Below are 17,986 nucleotides of genomic sequence, written 5' to 3'. Positions count from 1 at the left end.
GAAATGTTCCCAGATAACCCCAGTGAAAGAGCTTGTGCAAGAAGAGCCAGATGGAAAAACAGAAAGATTCTATCCTCTTATTGTAAAGTCATCTAACAATGCTGTTTCGGAAATTTTAAAGTCACTCACCAATATCAAGAATAAGGATTTTATGTTAACACTTTCATCTGTTAGTCCTATTGGAGAGCAACTGGAAATTCCTCTCTTTAGGGGAAATGCTCTAATGATCTATAATTGTCAAGTCTACCTTCTATATGTAATGAGACATGAAGACCTGGCAGCAGAAATGAAAATATCTGGCCACCATATGTTGTTTATGAAGACCATAGTTTGGCTCATTACGTGTCGTTCTGTCCGTAAGCTAACATTCCAAGATTCACATCCACTGCTATTGAGAGAGGATGCTGTGACACAGAACATAAAATGTCTTACAGCCTGTGCTACCCCCACAGCCCAAAAGAAAACATCAAATGAAATACATTTCTCTTCACACAAGAGGACTACAATCTCTCAGCCTGAGGAGTGCTCCTGTTTTGCTGGGAAAAGGCAGCAGGTGGTAACCCATGATGATCAGGTGAGCCTCTGTGTATGAACAGTAAATTGCTCTCCTGTTAGATGTAGCTGAATGCAAAGTGCAGTATTCAGAACATTGATAACAGGCTGTGCAAGATGAGTAACCTGGTTTTTTTTCAATTTTTCTGGGGAAGTTAAACAGAAGTCCAGCGGATAAGATCACTGTAGAGGAAATCAAATTAAGGCTTGCAGGCCTATAAGACTTCACTGTTTCAAAAAAATATAATTACATAATGCTGAGAAAAAAGTACGTCTTGAGTTATACCAAGATTTTTCTAGTATTTGAACAGAACAAAAGCATTGTGGTCCATTGCTATTTAGAGAACAGTAGGGCAAAATTTAATATAATAGCAAGATATTTCCCAAGGGAGAAGGTTGGGTTTTTGAAAACAGGTGATGAGTACCATCATGATCATTTTTTAAAGTAACAATGAAAGAATAGAGCAGGGCTGGCATGCAAGATCCTTCCTGTATTAAATTCTTCTTGCAAAGCCAAATGCCCAGGATATGTGACACTGTAGAAAAAAAGCTGTGAAAATAAACTGGGGTGGGAAGAAAATGACTACTCCACACTCACTTCCTGATAGTCAAGTTCTACTCTTTCTCATTTCAGTTCCTCAGCAAGACTGCATTCCCATCCAAAGAAGACTTGCAAAAAAGAAATGACGAAAAAGTGCGTCGGGATGAAGACAAGGAAATAAGAAAGAAATTTGGTCTTGTTAAAGGTGTAAGAGTTGTTCTCAACAGGCTAAGTGCCTCTGAGCTTAGGAAGTTGACTGCCAAACCTTCTGGACTTGAAAAGTAACCATTATGACAGAGAACTAAGGGAAGTGCCACACATACATACCTCTCTGTACACAAATATAGGGTATACTTCACCTTGAAGTATTTATGACAGAGCATTAGTATAAATTTCAAATTTTTTGAGCATTTAACCCTATGACATAAAACATTTTCTGTTAGACAACCTCACCACAGCTACTTCTAAAGTGTCAGGATCGGGTGCCTCCCCCTCCCTGCGCACCCCACCTGAGGACTTTCTCCAAAAACTGCAGATGAAAAGCCAGCTACTGCTGAAGTCTTTTCTGACTGCCTTCTCTTTGGCCCTCATACAGCTGCAATGGAAAATAGAAAAAGTGCCTGCTGAGCTCTTACTGATAGCAAGGGTTTGCAGTCTGTCTGTGCCAACGTGTGTCTTGTAGGCAGAAACAGGAAGCTCTTCCTACCCATGCTGGGCTCTTTCCGGTCTGAGCATTGCTCTTCATTTCAAGTGAAGGTGCCAGAAGCACAAGCCATGTGTTTATAGTCATTGACCTGCTTTTGAGAAAGTCTTGCCCTATGGCTTTGCTTAGAAGTATTTGGCAGTTTTGCCTGGTATCATCAAAGCCTCTGGGAATATGTGTTTGCTTTCTCTAATCCCTGACATTTTCAAACTCTCAGTTCAGATTCACCTCTTGTATCCATTTTGTATTTTTCTACAAGAAAGCTCTTAAAATTTTTTCAGCTGGTAGACTGGGCATAAATTTCCAGAATCCTGTATCATTTTAATATACCTTTTTTCAAGTTGTTACTGTTGAATAATGATCAATACTAAATCAGCACTTCTCCTCAATCTGCTTATTATCTCATATCCAGCGCTCATCTTCCATTTCTCTCAATTGGATTTTAAGCCATCATGACCCAGCCTTTCCAAGATCTTTGAGAATGGTCTGTTTTTGTTGTCTCTGAATGGGAGCATCATTGGTGTACCCTCAACATTCATGAAAATATACTATTTCTTCTTGTGAAATATTTCGTGGTCAGGTTAAAACCACAGGTACAACTCCTGGATTAAGGTTTTTTTTTCTTTGTGCCAGTACTCAAATGAAAGTAATAAAACTAGTATTGGCTGTCATTTCTCCTAAATTTCCTTTCCACTAAATATGCCAAGGCGGACCCTTAGGATAATTAAATTTTTATGGTGTTTCTCCATTTATACATGTTATAATTTCTCAACATGTGTTCCAGAAATCAAATAAGATCAAATACCTAGCAAAATATTTAATTTTTGGCTGTTTTATACAAATGCTTTTACTTGCTGGACTGCTATTGAGAAGTTTCAGTTATACCAGTGTTATTAGTGGTTCACATTACCCTGAACTGTTACTGTGACTGCTTTTCAATATTTTCTGCTGCCATGTCATTTCCTTTGCAGATTACATTCATTTTATTACATTATGTCATTTCACAGAACACAGACTGTGTTTTTGGCATGTAGAGTCATTCAAGTAATAAAAAGATGCTACATCTTCTTTAAGTTGTTGCCCCTCATTTCTGTCTTGTTCTGGTTTCTTTCATGAAAATTGAGCTCATGTAGAGGTAGTGACAGTGGGATTAACCTATGTTTGTTGAGTCTTGATGGAGGACCTTTCAAATCCAAGTGCTCCTGGCTAAAGGGAACACCTGTACAAAATGTTTTTTCTGGAATAGCCAGGGAAAAAAGCATCATATAACAACATGGAATAAAATGGAAGAGTAATTCATAAGGATATAATTGAATATGTAGCATATCTACTATTCAATACATAAACAATAGTATTCAAAGGGTGAAGAGGTTGATGGAGCAAGAGGAGAGTGGTAAGTAGGTTACATCCAGAGGGCAAGAGAATGACAGATCCCAAAAGATTGTGGAATGTGGAGATAGTGGAGTAAGAATTACAAGGTATTGTGGACAGCACATACAACTGATGATTCAGCAATTACTGTGTAACACAGAACCAATGCCTAAATTATTTAACTGAGTTTGGTATTCCATGTGTTTATTAATTCTAGTGGGTGGTAGTGTGCTTTATCAAAATCCTTCATCTCAGTCCTGTTACCAAAACACACAGGAGCATGTATCTTTGTTGGGAGCTCTAATAAGCATCCTGAAGGAAGAGTCCTTCACTTTCAATCACAGGATGATAAAGTTGCTGAACTTACCAACCATTGCAGATTCTGAGTTCCCCTTTTGGCCAGGAGCCAAGCTGTTTACCTGCTACAGTTCCTCCTCCCCTGGTGTGTGGAAGGCCTCTGTCCTCTCCCACAAGAGCCACCTCGCCACTTTGCAGGAGCCTCCTCCTGCTCTAGGAATGGCTGCTATAAATGTGGGAAAAAACAGGTGAAAAATTTATTGCCTATGTTACATTTGATGTGAGAGGGATAGACCTAACTTTTGCTCCTGGCCTACATACTTTATAGATATATAACTATAGATCTGTTGATTTAAAAACCAGTCTAGACTTTGACAGAGTAAATTCCCTTCCAACTACACTAGTCGGATTATTCATTTCTGGAGCTATATGTAACACCATCTGTTAAAACCTAGTCTGATTTATCCACTTATTTAGAGAGGAACAGTGTTAGGAAACACATTAGGAATTTAAATGTAGGTAATTCCCTTCTATACTTCTCATTAGATCAATCATTATAATCCACTACCTTTATATGTTTCCTTTGTGTACAGACACTCCAAAGTCAAGAAGCACAAGCATCCTGAGTTTAGATAAGAGGATGAAGTCATCCAGGTTAGAACGGAGGACAGCCAGGAAAGGGGGTTTCCTGCTAACTGGAAACTTCATTTTTTCAGAATTTGGTTTCAGTCTGAATTAGATGAAATCTTTTTATTCTTCCCAGCTTTCCAGTCAGCAGGAAGCTGCTCAGACACTGGAATGGCTCAGCTAAGCTCCCTCTATTACCAACAGCCAAGCCAGGTATCAGCATCACTGAAGGCTGGGGCTTCCCAGACTCCCTGACTCCTTGGCCTGTCTCCCAGGGGATGGCTCTGGGGTTACTTCAGGATTCTGGACATTCAGCAAAAGTTCACCAAGTGCAAGAAATTTTAGACTCTTAAACATGGACTCTAAAATAAAATTTGTTCAGTGAGGAAACTTTAAACCTAATATTTTCATCTGGAAGCTCTGTGTAAGGCACCGATTTTCACAACACAAAGGAGAAAGGCAGTGGGTACAGAACCATTTGTGCAGTCTTGATAGCTCCAAGAACAATGGGAATTGAAGTTTCAATTTATGGAAACTCCCACAACATACTTGAGTGGCAGGACTCTTTTTCTGGTCTCTCTTCAAGTGTGATGTTTTGAGAGTGGCTGAGCTTCAGCTGGCTGCACTCCAAAACCACTGTCCCATATGAGGCAGTGCCAAGATATCTTACTGTTTCTTTTGCCCCTTACAAACAAAACAAACTTCTCCATTGTTCAGGTTGAAACTATGGCAAGATGTTCCTTTTGTACAGAGTATGTTTTGCACCCAGCACAAGAGAGGTCTTTAGCACTCAGCTAACACTAACAAGAAGAAAATACAAGTAATACCTCCCCCCATGAATTAAAACCATTATCAACATATATAATTCTGTAACAGGCGGTCATTCAGCTATATTATTTTGGAGATATAAGGGATTTTTTTGTTTAATTAGGAGTCCAGCTCTGGGGTAAGAGTATTACTCATAGGCATGAGATTGAGGTTTAGCAGATTGCTGACTGTGAAGCCAGGGAAAATTTAAGGTATTTGTAATCTTGGCAGAGGTACTCAGAAAACTTACAAGATGATACTTCTAGTACTTTTAGGTTTTCCAGTGCACTCTAGAAAGGGACAGCTATCCTACTGGGCAATTATCCTAAATAAACCATATCTGAACCTTGGGCTGCAGCACATACATCCTGGATTGTTTGAACTTGCATCTGATATCCTGTATTGTGCTAAAAATGTTCTGTGTCCTTTAAAGACCTTAATGTAGGAAGACCTCTTACAGCTCTACTTTTCTGGTTGAAAAAAATATTCACTGCATGCTTGAAGCCCAAATCATTCTGGAACACACTCACATTTTGTTCATATCTTTCTGGAAGTTCAGTAACTCCAGGAAATAAACTCCCAGCCTCTAAATGATTTTCTGCCTATCAAGCAAACACAAATGTCCCCTGTAGGTTTGCAGAAAGCCAGAGGCTGACTGAAGTTTTTTGAGTTTTCATTAGTGTGTTCCAGTGTGTTTAAAGTGAGAAAACATCTTATATGAAAAATTCTACTTTCTCCCTCTGCGGACTTGCTTTTCATGTGCCTGAGTCAGTGCTGATTGTGAAAACCGCAACCTCCCATGTTCTTTTTTTTTTTAATAACCCTGAAAGGTCAATCAAACAGTATGAAAAACTCTTATAACTTGGACACTCAAATTTAGAAAACAGGAACAACAACTTGTACCTAAATCAACAGTCTTATCTGGAAGCTAAAGAGCAGGGCAAGCTTCATAAAGGTAGGCCACTTCTTGCTGCTAAATTTGATCATCCAGGGTAAAAAATATTTGGTTTCAACTGTAATTTCCGAGAATAAAATCAGTGTTTTGTTTTCACACTGGAGGAACATTTACAAAGATGAGTAGTATGTCAGACTGGGTGAACAAGGGATGATTCTCCTTTCCTTAATCACCACAATGAAGGCTCAACTACTAACAACCACAAGGTTCAGAATAAACAAGTGGAGGTGGTTCCTCGTACCACATGTAGCTAAGTTGTAGGCATCATTGCTAGCAGGTTTTTGCAAATACTTAAGTTTATACCAGCATAATAAAAAATGGTATTGGACAGAGCCATAGAGAGATGTCTGAGGGTATTAACTGCTATCCCTGGCTCAGGAAATTACTGCACTTCAAATGGCAGAGAGTTGACAAGTATAATTTCATGTTCTCAAATGCTCCCATAGACATTTTAATAATGTTAGGTCAAAAATGTTTAGGTCAGACCCAAGGTCCATTTAGCCCCTTAGTGTGTTCTCAACTTTGGTGGGTAGTGAAGGCATGGTTCAAAGGCATTGCTGGCTACAGGTGGCCACTGATACTGGCCACAGCCACAAACTGGAAGGCAACTGGACTGAGATGTCGGTGATACTGCATGAAGATCACTGCTGCCACCAGCAAGAGACCTGAGGCAGAGGAGAGAGAGAGACACCAACATGGCATCGGCACAGAAGGGACTGTAGGTCAGCCAGGAGACTCATTGGTGTGTGCAATTTACACAGTTCTCAGAAACACAGAAAATAACACATGGTAAACCTTTACCTTGATGAATTTTGCTCTTGCATCATTATTAGGTGTCTGAATAGATTTCAGTCTCCTTGAATTTATTCATTATTCAAACAATCAGACAAAAATTACCTAGTCCATAATGTAAAATACATGCACATGTCATAACATGCAGCTATATCTTTTAATGGAGAAATTGACTTCTCAAGATCATTCTTGTAGAGAGAATATTCATAGGATATCCTCAATTCTGAGCATAGTAAATAATAATATCTACTTCTTTCTCTTTGGATTTCAAGAGATTAAGCATATTCCAAATGAGGACAAAGTAGTACTGTGCTAATCACTGCACTAAGTACAAATGAGAAATTTTGCACCTCTTTTTTGTAGATATTGTTGAAAATCCCATCAGAAGTGAAAGAGGCTCCAAAGGCATCCAGGTTGACTGTGATACAGTGATACTAGGAAGTTAATCCAGTCTCAAAGTTCAGTTTTCACATAAGGCAAACCCTTCTTGTGCTAATTCTTCTCTGGTAGACAAAAGTATCTTTTTCTGAGGATCACTGCCTGGTGCCAGAATGCCAGCTCACAATGGGCTGGAACTGGCCCAGGTTAGTTTCCTGTACTGGCAGTTATGGGAAACTGAAAAAAAAAGAGCCATACAAAAGTGGCAAGATGGCCAGGTCAATGGAGTGTAGTGGTAAGAATATCTTCACCAGTTACCAAACTGCACTGTGTTGGAGGTTGTGTTGGCCCAAGAGAGGGAAGGCAGTTTTACGTATCGGTATCCTCACCAGTGGGACTTAATGTGCACAGGACATGGATCCTGCTCCTGTTCAGGTAAAAACAAACTTCAAAAGATGTTCTGCTGGAACAAAATCTCTCCTAAAAAGATATTTAAATCTTCATGGAATAAGAAGAATCAGTCTGGGCAGTTGGCTGCCTAGCTTTTCTTCTGTGAGTCCAGCACAAGTAATTCTTGATTAGCAACTCTCTCAGCCCACTTCCTCTTTGTGACATTACCATGCTAGACACTAACTCACCACTCTGGAGATGAATGTTAGACAGTCAAAATATCTACTCATCTTTAGGCGGTTTGCCACCATCTGTCACCAAGCCCATTTCAGAGACAACTGCAGAAAGTTGGATCAGAACGTAGATTTAAAACTACATTACACATGGGAAAAAAATGCTATCCAGGAAACCTTTTTACAGGTCTAAATTATAAATCATGCCTTGGAAGAATTTTTATTTTGGAGAAGTGTTTGGTGAGATGCTGCATTTGACCACAGACAGCTGGGCTGTTTAATCATTTAGTATCATTTACTTCCATAGCAACTTATTTAATCCACTGTGTGTATCTGACTTCATATCGTCAGTGGAAAAGAAGAAATAACATGCACACACATATATACAGAAATATATACCTATATGTCTATCTATATATATCTGTGTGTATAAGTATGTACTTAGAATTATGTATAATATCACCTATCTATATATACAAGTATGCACACAAAAAATCTGCAATGTCTGATATGATTAGAGCTTCTCGTCTTACAAAAAAGAAAATACAAGAACAGAATTAACTCAGGTCACAGGGGATATTGAAATTTAAAGGGCAAGAAGAGTTCTTATGTTAATAAAACATTTATTTTCAGATTTTGCACTTAACAGTTGCATGGAGTCAATGCTACATAAGGAATGGGGACAAGAGTGAGTCTGAGCAATTTGGTTTGATTTTCCACAGTAAAAAGTGATGGAAATGGATGCCTCAGCTGTTGCAAAGCTAACTTGGTTTCCCAATAAGCTCTTAGTGATAAAAGGAAATACACTTCAGTATTTATATTTCAGGATAATAGTCAACATAATTCAGTGTAGCAAAACACTGTTCTCACACGTAGATGTGAAAGCCAGTACATGAAGAACTAACGGAAAAAGGAAAAGCTCTTTGAAGGAGAGAATACTGTAAACTCAGAAAAGCACCTGATTAAATATTTAAAGATGTATTGAAACAGAATAACAGGGGCAATTCTTGATTTGCTGTTTAAAGCTTAATGTGTCCTTCTGCAGTCTGATCGCAGCCATGTTGGAGTTGTTTGGTTTGAATGAAAACCCCCACCCTGCAAGCAGAGATAGTTTCAGACATGAACACATCTTACTGCTGAGCCCAAGAGACTTAGGTAGCAGCATGAAACATCAATCATGCTGGTGCAAACATCCAAGTGTGCATGTGAGGGGAGAGGATTTGCATTTGTCAGGAGGGTTCATGGACATGACACTTGTCCACAACAACTTGTGGGCAACTCCAGTGGCTCCCTCTGGACCATTATTTTCTAAGTGTGGTTCAACCTTGTGTTTGAGAAGTCCTCTTTAAAACTAGAGGAAAATTTACACTTGGTGCTTGTCCTCCGTTATGGTACTTGGGCACTGCAGAAATCAAAGTGACACTATCCCATGGATTTGCTCCAAAGGTCTTCGTCACAGACAAACTGATATGAGATATTGGGGGCATGAAGGATCCATATCAGAAACCTGGGTCTGAGTGACCCAGATACCAATACTCTGAGTCATTTGATCCTTCTGTATGGGCTCCCTGAGGTTACCAACAGGAGCCATTCAATATTCCACAATTGCCAGCCACCACCTCTACCCTGTTCATCTGTGTCTTTTTATAGGATGAGACTTTCATCAGATCTCAGATCTGCTTTACCTAATCTTTAATTTAAAACATGGAAAAAATCCTCTTCAGCAGTATTTCCCATGCAGGATTCTTATTGCTCTGAGAGTCTTCCTTACAAACATTGAGGTGTCAGGGCAAAGGCCATTCTCTGGTGCTGGCAGCCACTGCATGGCCAGAGTCACCAACAGTAACAATTGCAGATCTATTCCTGACCTCGGCTCTTGTCAGCTGCACTGTGAAACTGGCACTGCATTGCTTCTCAAGATACTGTTTGAAAGAGGATAGGGAACCTGAAAGCATACAGGTAGTGAACGGCACCTGCTTTCCAAATGGAAGAGTTTCTCTCTCCCTCTCCACTGGCCATACACAGAACCTAAGAAAACAGGGCTCTGGACCTCATAATCCCCAGTTAGACACCTGAAGCAGACAATTTTGAGTATCTGCTAATGTACACATTTGGGCTATGATTTACAGTAATCCCATATCAGACCACAGCACTTGTCAGCATTTTTATATCCAATAAATTGTTCGCATTTCTCCAGAGCCTCGCTCATAGCACACGAGTATGAGCTGAGCTCTGCAATGCATTTGTTATGCAGCCAAGTATGTGATATGGCTCAGGGACTTGGCCAGCCTCCCAGGACTTGTTTAAGATTACAGAAGTAGAGTAGGTGGCTCAGTAGAGCCACCAAGAATAGTTATCTGGGGGTCCCTCTTCAAAAATAGCTGAGCAACATCCCTCTCTTTTACATACTTGGCATTTTTCTTAACAACTTAAAAAATTCCCTAAAACAGGTTTCTGAAACAAAGTAACAGTCTTGACACTGCAGAGAAAGAATCTAATCTTTCCTTTATACTTAGACTTTTTTTTTTCTACAGTGTTTGGGTTTGGACCTGTCTAAGCCTTAGACATTTCTGGTGAAATAATTTAAAAGGGACTTCAAGTCCTGTGAGCCACAGGAGTGGCTGAGTCCCTAAATGGGGGTACCTTAAGAGTCCACATTTTCATTAAGGACAGAACTTAAGAATTTCCCAGTAGGGATCAGGCCTCTTACACATCTACCTGAGAAAAGAGGTATCCAAGGAGTCCCAGTCACTCCTGGAAACTCTGGCACTACTCTCCTGATCTGATGAGGCTTTCAACCTGACAGAGAACTTGACTCTCCTGACCCTTCTGTCAGAAGGATCAAGCAACAAAGCTGCCAGCTTCACAGTGACATGTTGAAGCTATTTTTAAAACCCTCTACTGCCTGTCAGTTATAACACCCTTTTTTGAGGCTAAAACAGGAACCAGTTTCCAGTATCTACAAACCAAAACCCAACGGATACTTTTGGCATTGTCTGACACATTCTTGGGAACACCAGCAGGGAGGCCAGGAAAAGTCTGGACATAAAGCCAAAGACTGAAAAGAACTGAATTATGCTGGACAAAATAGTTTAAAGCCCTATGTGGAAGAAAAACCACTTCAAACAATATTATGATCATATTTGGACAAAGAGTAAGTTTTATATCCATATTTGCAGAGCAAGTGATGCTGTTACTTCTCACCAAGGCACCAGCACCAAGATCTGTACTCATAGTAGGAGCATTAATAAAACCAGCAAACCAGAGTGCAAATGTTCTACTACATCAAACAGCAGACACAACAAGATAAGAAAGATAGTGTGTGCCATAATTCCAGTCCACAAGAAGAATACTGCTTTAGTTTCTCAAGGAGATGATCAAGGAAACATCAACCTAGTAACAACAATGTCAATTCTGTTTTTTCTGTAGACAGAAAGTATAAAACATTGCATCTTACTAATGATAAGAAGAGAACAGATGATAGGAAAGGAAGATCCAATAATGTTTTTCTCTTTTTAACATTTGCTTAGACCTTGAGTTCAGCCCCTGCAGTGCAAAAAGCCAGTGAACTACTGGTACAGAAGGAAACAGAAAGTCAAAGATGTACCTGAAGGGACATTGACCAACAGGTTGCCAGCTCACACCAGCTTTTCTCAAAAGGAGTCACTGATTTGTTTTTGGATTTATGTCTAGTCAGAATCAACAATTTGAGCAATGAAAAATACTGAGAATTTAGGACTCAAATTCTTCTTCTCAATACTGAGAATGTAGGTCTCAAATTCTTGTAAAATTTAAAATGCTAAACCAGGAGCACGTACATGTGAAAGAACTTAAACACTTCTGAGGATACCCCACTAGAGCTCAGCTCTTTCAGTATGGTTAAAATTTTAATTAATGAATATTGAGAGTGATTTAAAAAATCTAGAAAGACAGAGCACTCGAGAAAAGTACAACTGGTGCACTTGAATCCAAATTCTAGCTTAAAGAAACTATTCCATCACAATGAGCTGACCACCAGGCATACAGGTACAGATAAGAGACAATTATTGAGTTTAACTGAAGTTTCTTTTGCAGAAGAGACATTTTAAAATCAAAATCTCAAGCTCTGGTACAAAACAGTCATGTAATCTCTGGTTTAAAAGTAACATAAATAATTTCTAATCCCTGTGGCTACACCAAAAAAATCATCAGAGTTATGATCTAGGTTCAATATAAGGGTTAAAAAAATCAAGAGACAAAGAAAAAGAGCCAGAAGTAGTTACAAACCCTAGCCAATCAACTGAGAAATACCACTGCTGATCTTTGAACTTATCTCAGCATTTTGAGACAAGTTTATCATCTAAGTATTATTAGTGGGTGAGTTTGGACCAAAATCAGAGATACTAAGAGTACTAAGCATCCCCTTAAACATAATAATACTCCAGCTAGCTTTTTGATATAAAGACTTATGAATTCAGAAATTTAGTTACTGGCACACAATTACTTCAGGCTTATCCACAAGAGGGGGCTTGCTTCTGTGTCACAGGAAGAGATATAGACAGATTCAGAGTTGCAGAAGAGAAGAAGGAAGCAAAGCATTCCCCATCTGTAACTACCAGTGCTCAGGAAGTGTGCAAATATTTAGGATGTCTCTTTTAAAACCCATTAAATTGGTTGGCTGAGCCTGACTGCTTGAGGGCTCTTCAAAAGCTCTTGACTATTTTCACTTACAGCCTCATGGTTCACTTACAGCCCTCATGGAAACATGTATTTAAGATAAGTATGCATTATACCGTAGAGCTTCACAGTGTGACAAATAAGCCCTCATTTTGCCAAGTCACATTTTTCCCCAAAGAACATCATGCTGCAGCTTCTCTTCCTGTTCAGTTAGGTTGCTTAAATAAATAAATCTTAGTCCCTCTAGCTCTTTATCATTCATATTTAAATTGTTAGTCTACAGATAGCTTGATCCTTACCTCCACAGTAGCTCATGGATCCAGATGCAAGCAGTGCAAGTCTCACAGCACTTGCAAAAAGCAGATGCCTGCCTTTGGCTAAGATGTTGAGTCCCTGGGACACGTTGGAGTGTTTGAGAGCACTTGCAGAGCAGATCACTTCAATATGGAGACAGTGGACACATGAGAATTCAGCTACACAGCTGCAGACCTTGGGTTTTGGAAGAGGCTGTGAATATGGCAATGAAACTGGACTAGATAAGATACAGAACTCTGAGTTTGTTCTTTAATGTTCAGGCACTTACAGGATGCCTGTAAGTGTTGGCTTTGGACATTCAAGCAGGTAGAAATAGAATAATAATTCCCTTTCGTCCTTCTATTTCGGTATCAATAGGATCCTCTGAGTATTCCATTCTCTACACAAAATTATTCTATCAGTTCATTAATTATGTGCATGCAAAAAGAACTTCCAAGGGAAAGGATGTAAGAAGGAATAGATTCCACATTTAGGTCTGAAACTGGGTATTTCACTGCAGAAGCAAGTGTAGGTGTTATGCAGACACATTCGACATCCTATTCTCTCTACCTCCAGAAAATGTGACACACTTACATTATTAGTTAGCACATGCTAACTAAAGCCTGGGTTTTTGCTCAGTTTTAGCTCTCACAGATATTAGAGCCATAACTGATCACCAGGCTTGCTGGGAATTTGTCTTCTTTGGCTTACCTTCTTATCAGGTATTCACTTTCCTCTCTAGATGCTGCCATAGGAGTTTATGAACATGAAGAGAAACCACGTCTCCCTGCGAGTAGTAGGGCTGCTGATACCTGGGTGGAGCCACACTTCTGTACTTCACCTGCAGTAAGAGGTTGTGGAAGGAAGGAAGCAGAGCACTGGTGTAGCAGGTTCCCTCTTCTCTACACAAAGAGGATCACAGATCTTTCTACTGAATCTACTGGGCAGAAACCAGAACGAGGGTGTGGAAAAACCGATACACTTCCTGAACAGCTTTGGAAAGCCCCCGCTTGACCACAGCTCCAAAGAAACACTCTGTGGTGTCCCCACATCCTCCTGTCTCCTACAGGTTTTGTTCCTGCGCTGTCCATGCTGTTTCTTTACCCCTCAAATTATTCCTCTTCTCCTTCATCCTCTTAAATACAATTCACCACACTGAGCTATGGCACTATGTCAATTCTGTAGCACACATCCTCCTTCACTCAAGCTTCCTCAGTCTGTCACCTCATCTCTACTCAAAAGACCTTAAGCTAGACCCAGCTACTCAAGCCAAACCCTGGGCTTAACTGCCCTCATGCAAAGATCAAATCACAGGGATGAGCTGTACCCAAACCATTCCAGCATAGGCTCAAAGCCTTTCTCAAAGTTCAGAGCTCTTGCTTATAAGTCCCTCAAACCCACTCTATTTATTTTGCTACTCTGCAAAATAAAATTTGTGCTGCCACGTGGGGGAGCTTGTGCTGTGACTAATGCTCATCGCTTCCAGATCAAGAGAAAGGGACAGCTCAGCAGCATTAAGGACTGCAGCTACTGGAAACTCTGTTCTGGAGAGGCTGGTTGAAAAACCTGACACATGCATAGATAGTGCACACACACTTTAATGAAGATGTTCCTTTTTAAAATTATCTTGGGTGATAGCCATTGACTTTGCCATCGATTATAAACTGTAACTCGTAAAAATTTGCAAATTCCAGTTGCCCTTAGCCTGGTAAAATAATAGAATCTAAATTGGAAAAGACCTGTTAGATCCTCGAGTCCATCCATTAACTAGCACTGTCAAATCCACCACTAAACCATGTCCCTAAGTGCCACATCAACTAGATCATGAACAGAATGATAGATCAAATAAAACGAAAAATCCTGTATTTTAAAGGGATAAGTAAAGCAAACAAGTAATGAGGATCAGTTCCAGACCCCCACTGAGATGAATTATAAACACAACCGTCAGACTGGAGTCAACTCTACCCCTTGCGGAGCCATGTTCGTCTGCAAAGCCATCTTGACAGCTGAAGCAAACGCAGCTGAACCAGCAATCCAAAAGGCAAGGAATCTGTCCGATCATATTTACCAAATAGATGGACTTGAAGTCTGCTTGAAACCCCTTAAAATCACAACTGTGCCTCAGAGACGAACCCAGCTAAAACTCAGCTCTCAAGTCATTCAGAAAATAAGCAGTCTGGTAGCCTGAGGAGATGAAAAATGACAGGGGTGGGTGGTTGGGTTTTGGGTGGGGGTGTGTTTTTTTGGTTTTGGAGTTTTTTGTGTACGTGGGGTAGGCTGTCTCGTTCTCTGTTAAAACCAAAGAAATCGTTCGAAAGCGGTTTCTCGCTATGAAGAAGGCAGGCCATGTGCAAAGGGAAGACAGCTGGGGGCAGTCCAGCCTTGAGCTGCGCCCCTGAACCACTGGGCAGGGCAGCCAAAGACCCCTCACGAAGCACCGCGCCATGCCGCAGCCAGAACACCTCCCGGCGCGGGTTTCCCCAGGGCGGCAGCGCGCAGCGGGGAGCTAGGGCACAGCCGGGAGAGGCGGGATCGGCCGCTGCGCCTCTCCCGTTGGCTGCGGCGCCGCTGCCGGGCGGGGCGGGGCGGCCCCGGTCCGTGCGAGGCGCGGGCGCGGCGGGCGCAGCGGCGGCCCCGAGGCGGGAGGATGCGGGCGGCAGCCGGGGCGCAGCCGGATCGGCCCTTCAAGCTCAGGAAGAGTCTCGGTAGGGGCGGCGGGGGCGCGCAGGGCTGCGCGGGTCGGAGGGGCTGCGCGCACACGTAACGCTTCTCTTCTCTCCTCTGCCCCGCAGCCACCCGGCGGGAAGAAGTAGCGGGGATCCGAGCCAAGTTCCCGACAAAAATCCCGGTAATTCTCTGGTTTGTTATCGGAGGTTGTTGTCGCTGTTTAAGAAAAGAAGCGTGTGAGGGGAGGGAAAAGGACCTGGATATTTTGGGTATTGCTAAGCATGACTCTAATTAAAACAGGTAATTGTTGAGAGATACCATAAAGAGAAATACCTTCCTCTCTTGGACAAAACCAAGTTTCTGGTTCCCGAGGAGCTGACCATGGCACAGTTCATAACCATCATCAGGTGGGTAGTGGATACTGGTGGGTTGGAGCTGCACCTGGGCTTGGCTGCTGTTCCCCAAGAAGGCATTTCCTAGTGTGCTGTTGGGGACATCTTGCTTCGGTGGGTAGGAGGATAAGGGTGTTAGTAATGTAATGGCTTCTCTCTCTTGCAAGTGTTCAAAGACAATCAACAGATGTTTTCACAGGTGTAGTACTGGGAAAAATGTGGTCTTTTTTGGGTTCACAGTCCTCTCCCTTCTCCCTAACTCTAGTCGAAAAAGCCTATATAAGACTCTTGTTCTGCTCTCTTCCTGCCTCATGGAATGGGTATTGGGGCTCTGTGATCTCGTTCTGCTTATGACTGTCACTGCCTTGCTCTCTTACTGCACTTAGCTGAATTTGCTCAAGTTCAGAGCAGCTCTTGAATGGGAGTGAAATGAAATGTGCTGCTGAATTGTTCTTTATGAAACATTACAGCAAAGAAGTCACCCAAAATATTCAGTGGTATTTTCTGACAAAATGTGAAAGCTGTGTTTTTCAGCACACTTTTTAAAGCATAGAAAAAGATCTTCTAGATTGTAACCTCTGTAAAAGAGGCTTTTAGATTGTAATCCTTGCATGTAATGTCTCTGAAAAGGACTTGTTTTTTGAAGGTAGACAGTAAGTGTAACAGACTGGAGCTGGAATCCTTTACAAAACCTGCACTATGGAAGCTTTTGGTTTCTATTCACATTTTCCTTGGTAACTGGGAACTCCAAGCCCATGCTCAGTAGCACCTTTGGTGTAGCCATGTAAGCCTTACCTCAGAGCACAGGCCTTTGAGCTTTCAGTTATCTTCCTTCTGATGGAGACATTAAACCACATAATAACTTTACACAGCAATTTTTGTACCTACTTCATGCAACTGCTCTGTTAAATGCATGTCATAGACTGAATTTGAAACCATATTCAGCTTGCTAATGTTTAATCCTCTTTTTCTTGTCTCTTTTTCAATTAGAAGCAGGATGGCTCTGACAGCTACACAAGCTTTCTACCTGCTGGTGAACAACAAAAGCCTAGCCAGTATGTCCTTGACAATGGCAGAAGTGTACAGGGACTACAAAGATGAAGATGGCTTTGTGTATATGACCTATGCTTCCCAGGAGATGTTTGGATGCTTATTACCCACTGCCCAAGGGAAAACTGTGGAATGCTTTCAGAAAATCTAAGATTTGGTTCATATGCTGCAGCAAAGCAGTTTGCTCTGAATCATGCCTGTGACACGAACCTCTGAGATGCTCCTTCCAGTGTGAGCTCTTGAGCTCTGTAGTGGGAGTTATGACCCAAAAGCTGGCAGGACCAGCTTAAGGCAGAAATGGTGGTACACTTTCCCTAGGTAATAATTTGGATATATATTTTTATACTGAAGACACTATGGGTTAGGTTTTTTTCTTTTGAACTGCACCTCTACTGCTTTGCAATATCAGTGTTTGTTGTGAAACTGATTTTTAAGGTTTCCTGAAAGCCTAAGTCTAAGAGAAAAATAAAGAACCTTTTAATTACTGAGTTGAATGTTACTTTTAATCTGGGGAAAGATTGAAAAAAATTGTCTCGGAGAAGATCCTACAATAATTCTGGGAATTTGAGCTCAATGCCTTTTAAATGAAACACTGCTTGCACAGCTACTCAATGAAATATCAAAGTTTAAGTTGTGTCGCCCATGAACAAAACCATAGCTGTGAAAGATTCATTAAGGTTCATTCATCTGGGCTGTGAGATTAAGTAGTTGTGCCAGAGCAGTGCTAAGTTTAACACAGGAATAAACTGTCAGCTTTTACAGAAAACACTGTCTGTGGTATAGATAACTATTTGTTTAAATAAACAACCTGTTTGCTAGTCAGCATTAACTGAAATGCAGATAGGAAGACCTGAAGGATAATCAAGTTTGAAGAGTTATTTTCTTGCTGCTGAATTTTGCTAGCATGGTTACTCTATGGTCATATCCATCCCCTACAGGCACCTGCTGGTCAGGTACCCTGAAGGACTTCAGTGAGCCTTTTCTCAACAACAGAGCCAAGTCATGTACCTTGTGATTAAGAGATATTCCAGTGTTTCTGGAAAATGTTGAAAATATCAAAAATACCATGTAGTAAAATGTGGATTCATCTTAATATGCAAGCTTGGTTCCTATAAACATGTATGAGCCTTATTCTGAAGTATAGCTCAAGCTGTCTTCCCTGTATATGAGGAGTGTGTTGGAAAGCTGGAAATGCTCTGATCATGCATGATCAACTAAAAACACCAGGTTATTAAAAAATCTGTCAGTTTGCAGTTTATTAATCAACCTCTGGCAGCCTCA

General features: G+C 40.9%; 1 protein-coding gene across 1 annotated transcript; it reads left to right on the top strand.

Moving 5' to 3' along the window:
- Window positions 1–15,191: 15,191 nt before the first annotated feature.
- On the top strand, window positions 15,192–17,190 carry MAP1LC3C (microtubule associated protein 1 light chain 3 gamma). Its single transcript, XM_059843358.1, has 4 exons — window positions 15,192–15,301; window positions 15,389–15,444; window positions 15,564–15,670; window positions 16,646–17,190. Exons 1-4 carry the CDS (start codon window positions 15,244–15,246, stop codon window positions 16,854–16,856), a joined length of 432 nt encoding a protein of 143 aa, XP_059699341.1. The 5' UTR covers window positions 15,192–15,243; the 3' UTR covers window positions 16,857–17,190.
- Window positions 17,191–17,986: the final 796 nt, after the last annotated feature.

The sequence above is a fragment of the Haemorhous mexicanus genome, chromosome 3, assembly GCF_027477595.1.
Source record: "Haemorhous mexicanus isolate bHaeMex1 chromosome 3, bHaeMex1.pri, whole genome shotgun sequence".
Lineage (NCBI taxonomy): Eukaryota > Metazoa > Chordata > Aves > Passeriformes > Fringillidae > Haemorhous > Haemorhous mexicanus.
The sequence above is the reverse complement of the archived record's forward strand: the minus strand, read 5'-3'. Positions and strand labels throughout refer to the sequence as shown.

What these genes read in the sequence shown, in the direction of transcription:
- MAP1LC3C (XM_059843358.1), top strand. Translation starts at nt 15,244, where the DNA reads ATGCGGGCGGCAGCCGGGGCGCAGCCGGATCGGCCCTTCAAGCTCAGG. An exon ending in CAAGCTCAGGAAGAGTCTCG is followed by an intron (nt 15,302 to 15,388) that starts GTAGGGGCGGCG and finishes TCTGCCCCGCAG; the next exon opens with CCACCCGGCGGGAAGAAGTA. An exon ending in CAGTTCATAACCATCATCAG is followed by an intron (nt 15,671 to 16,645) that starts GTGGGTAGTGGA and finishes TTTTTCAATTAG; the next exon opens with AAGCAGGATGGCTCTGACAG.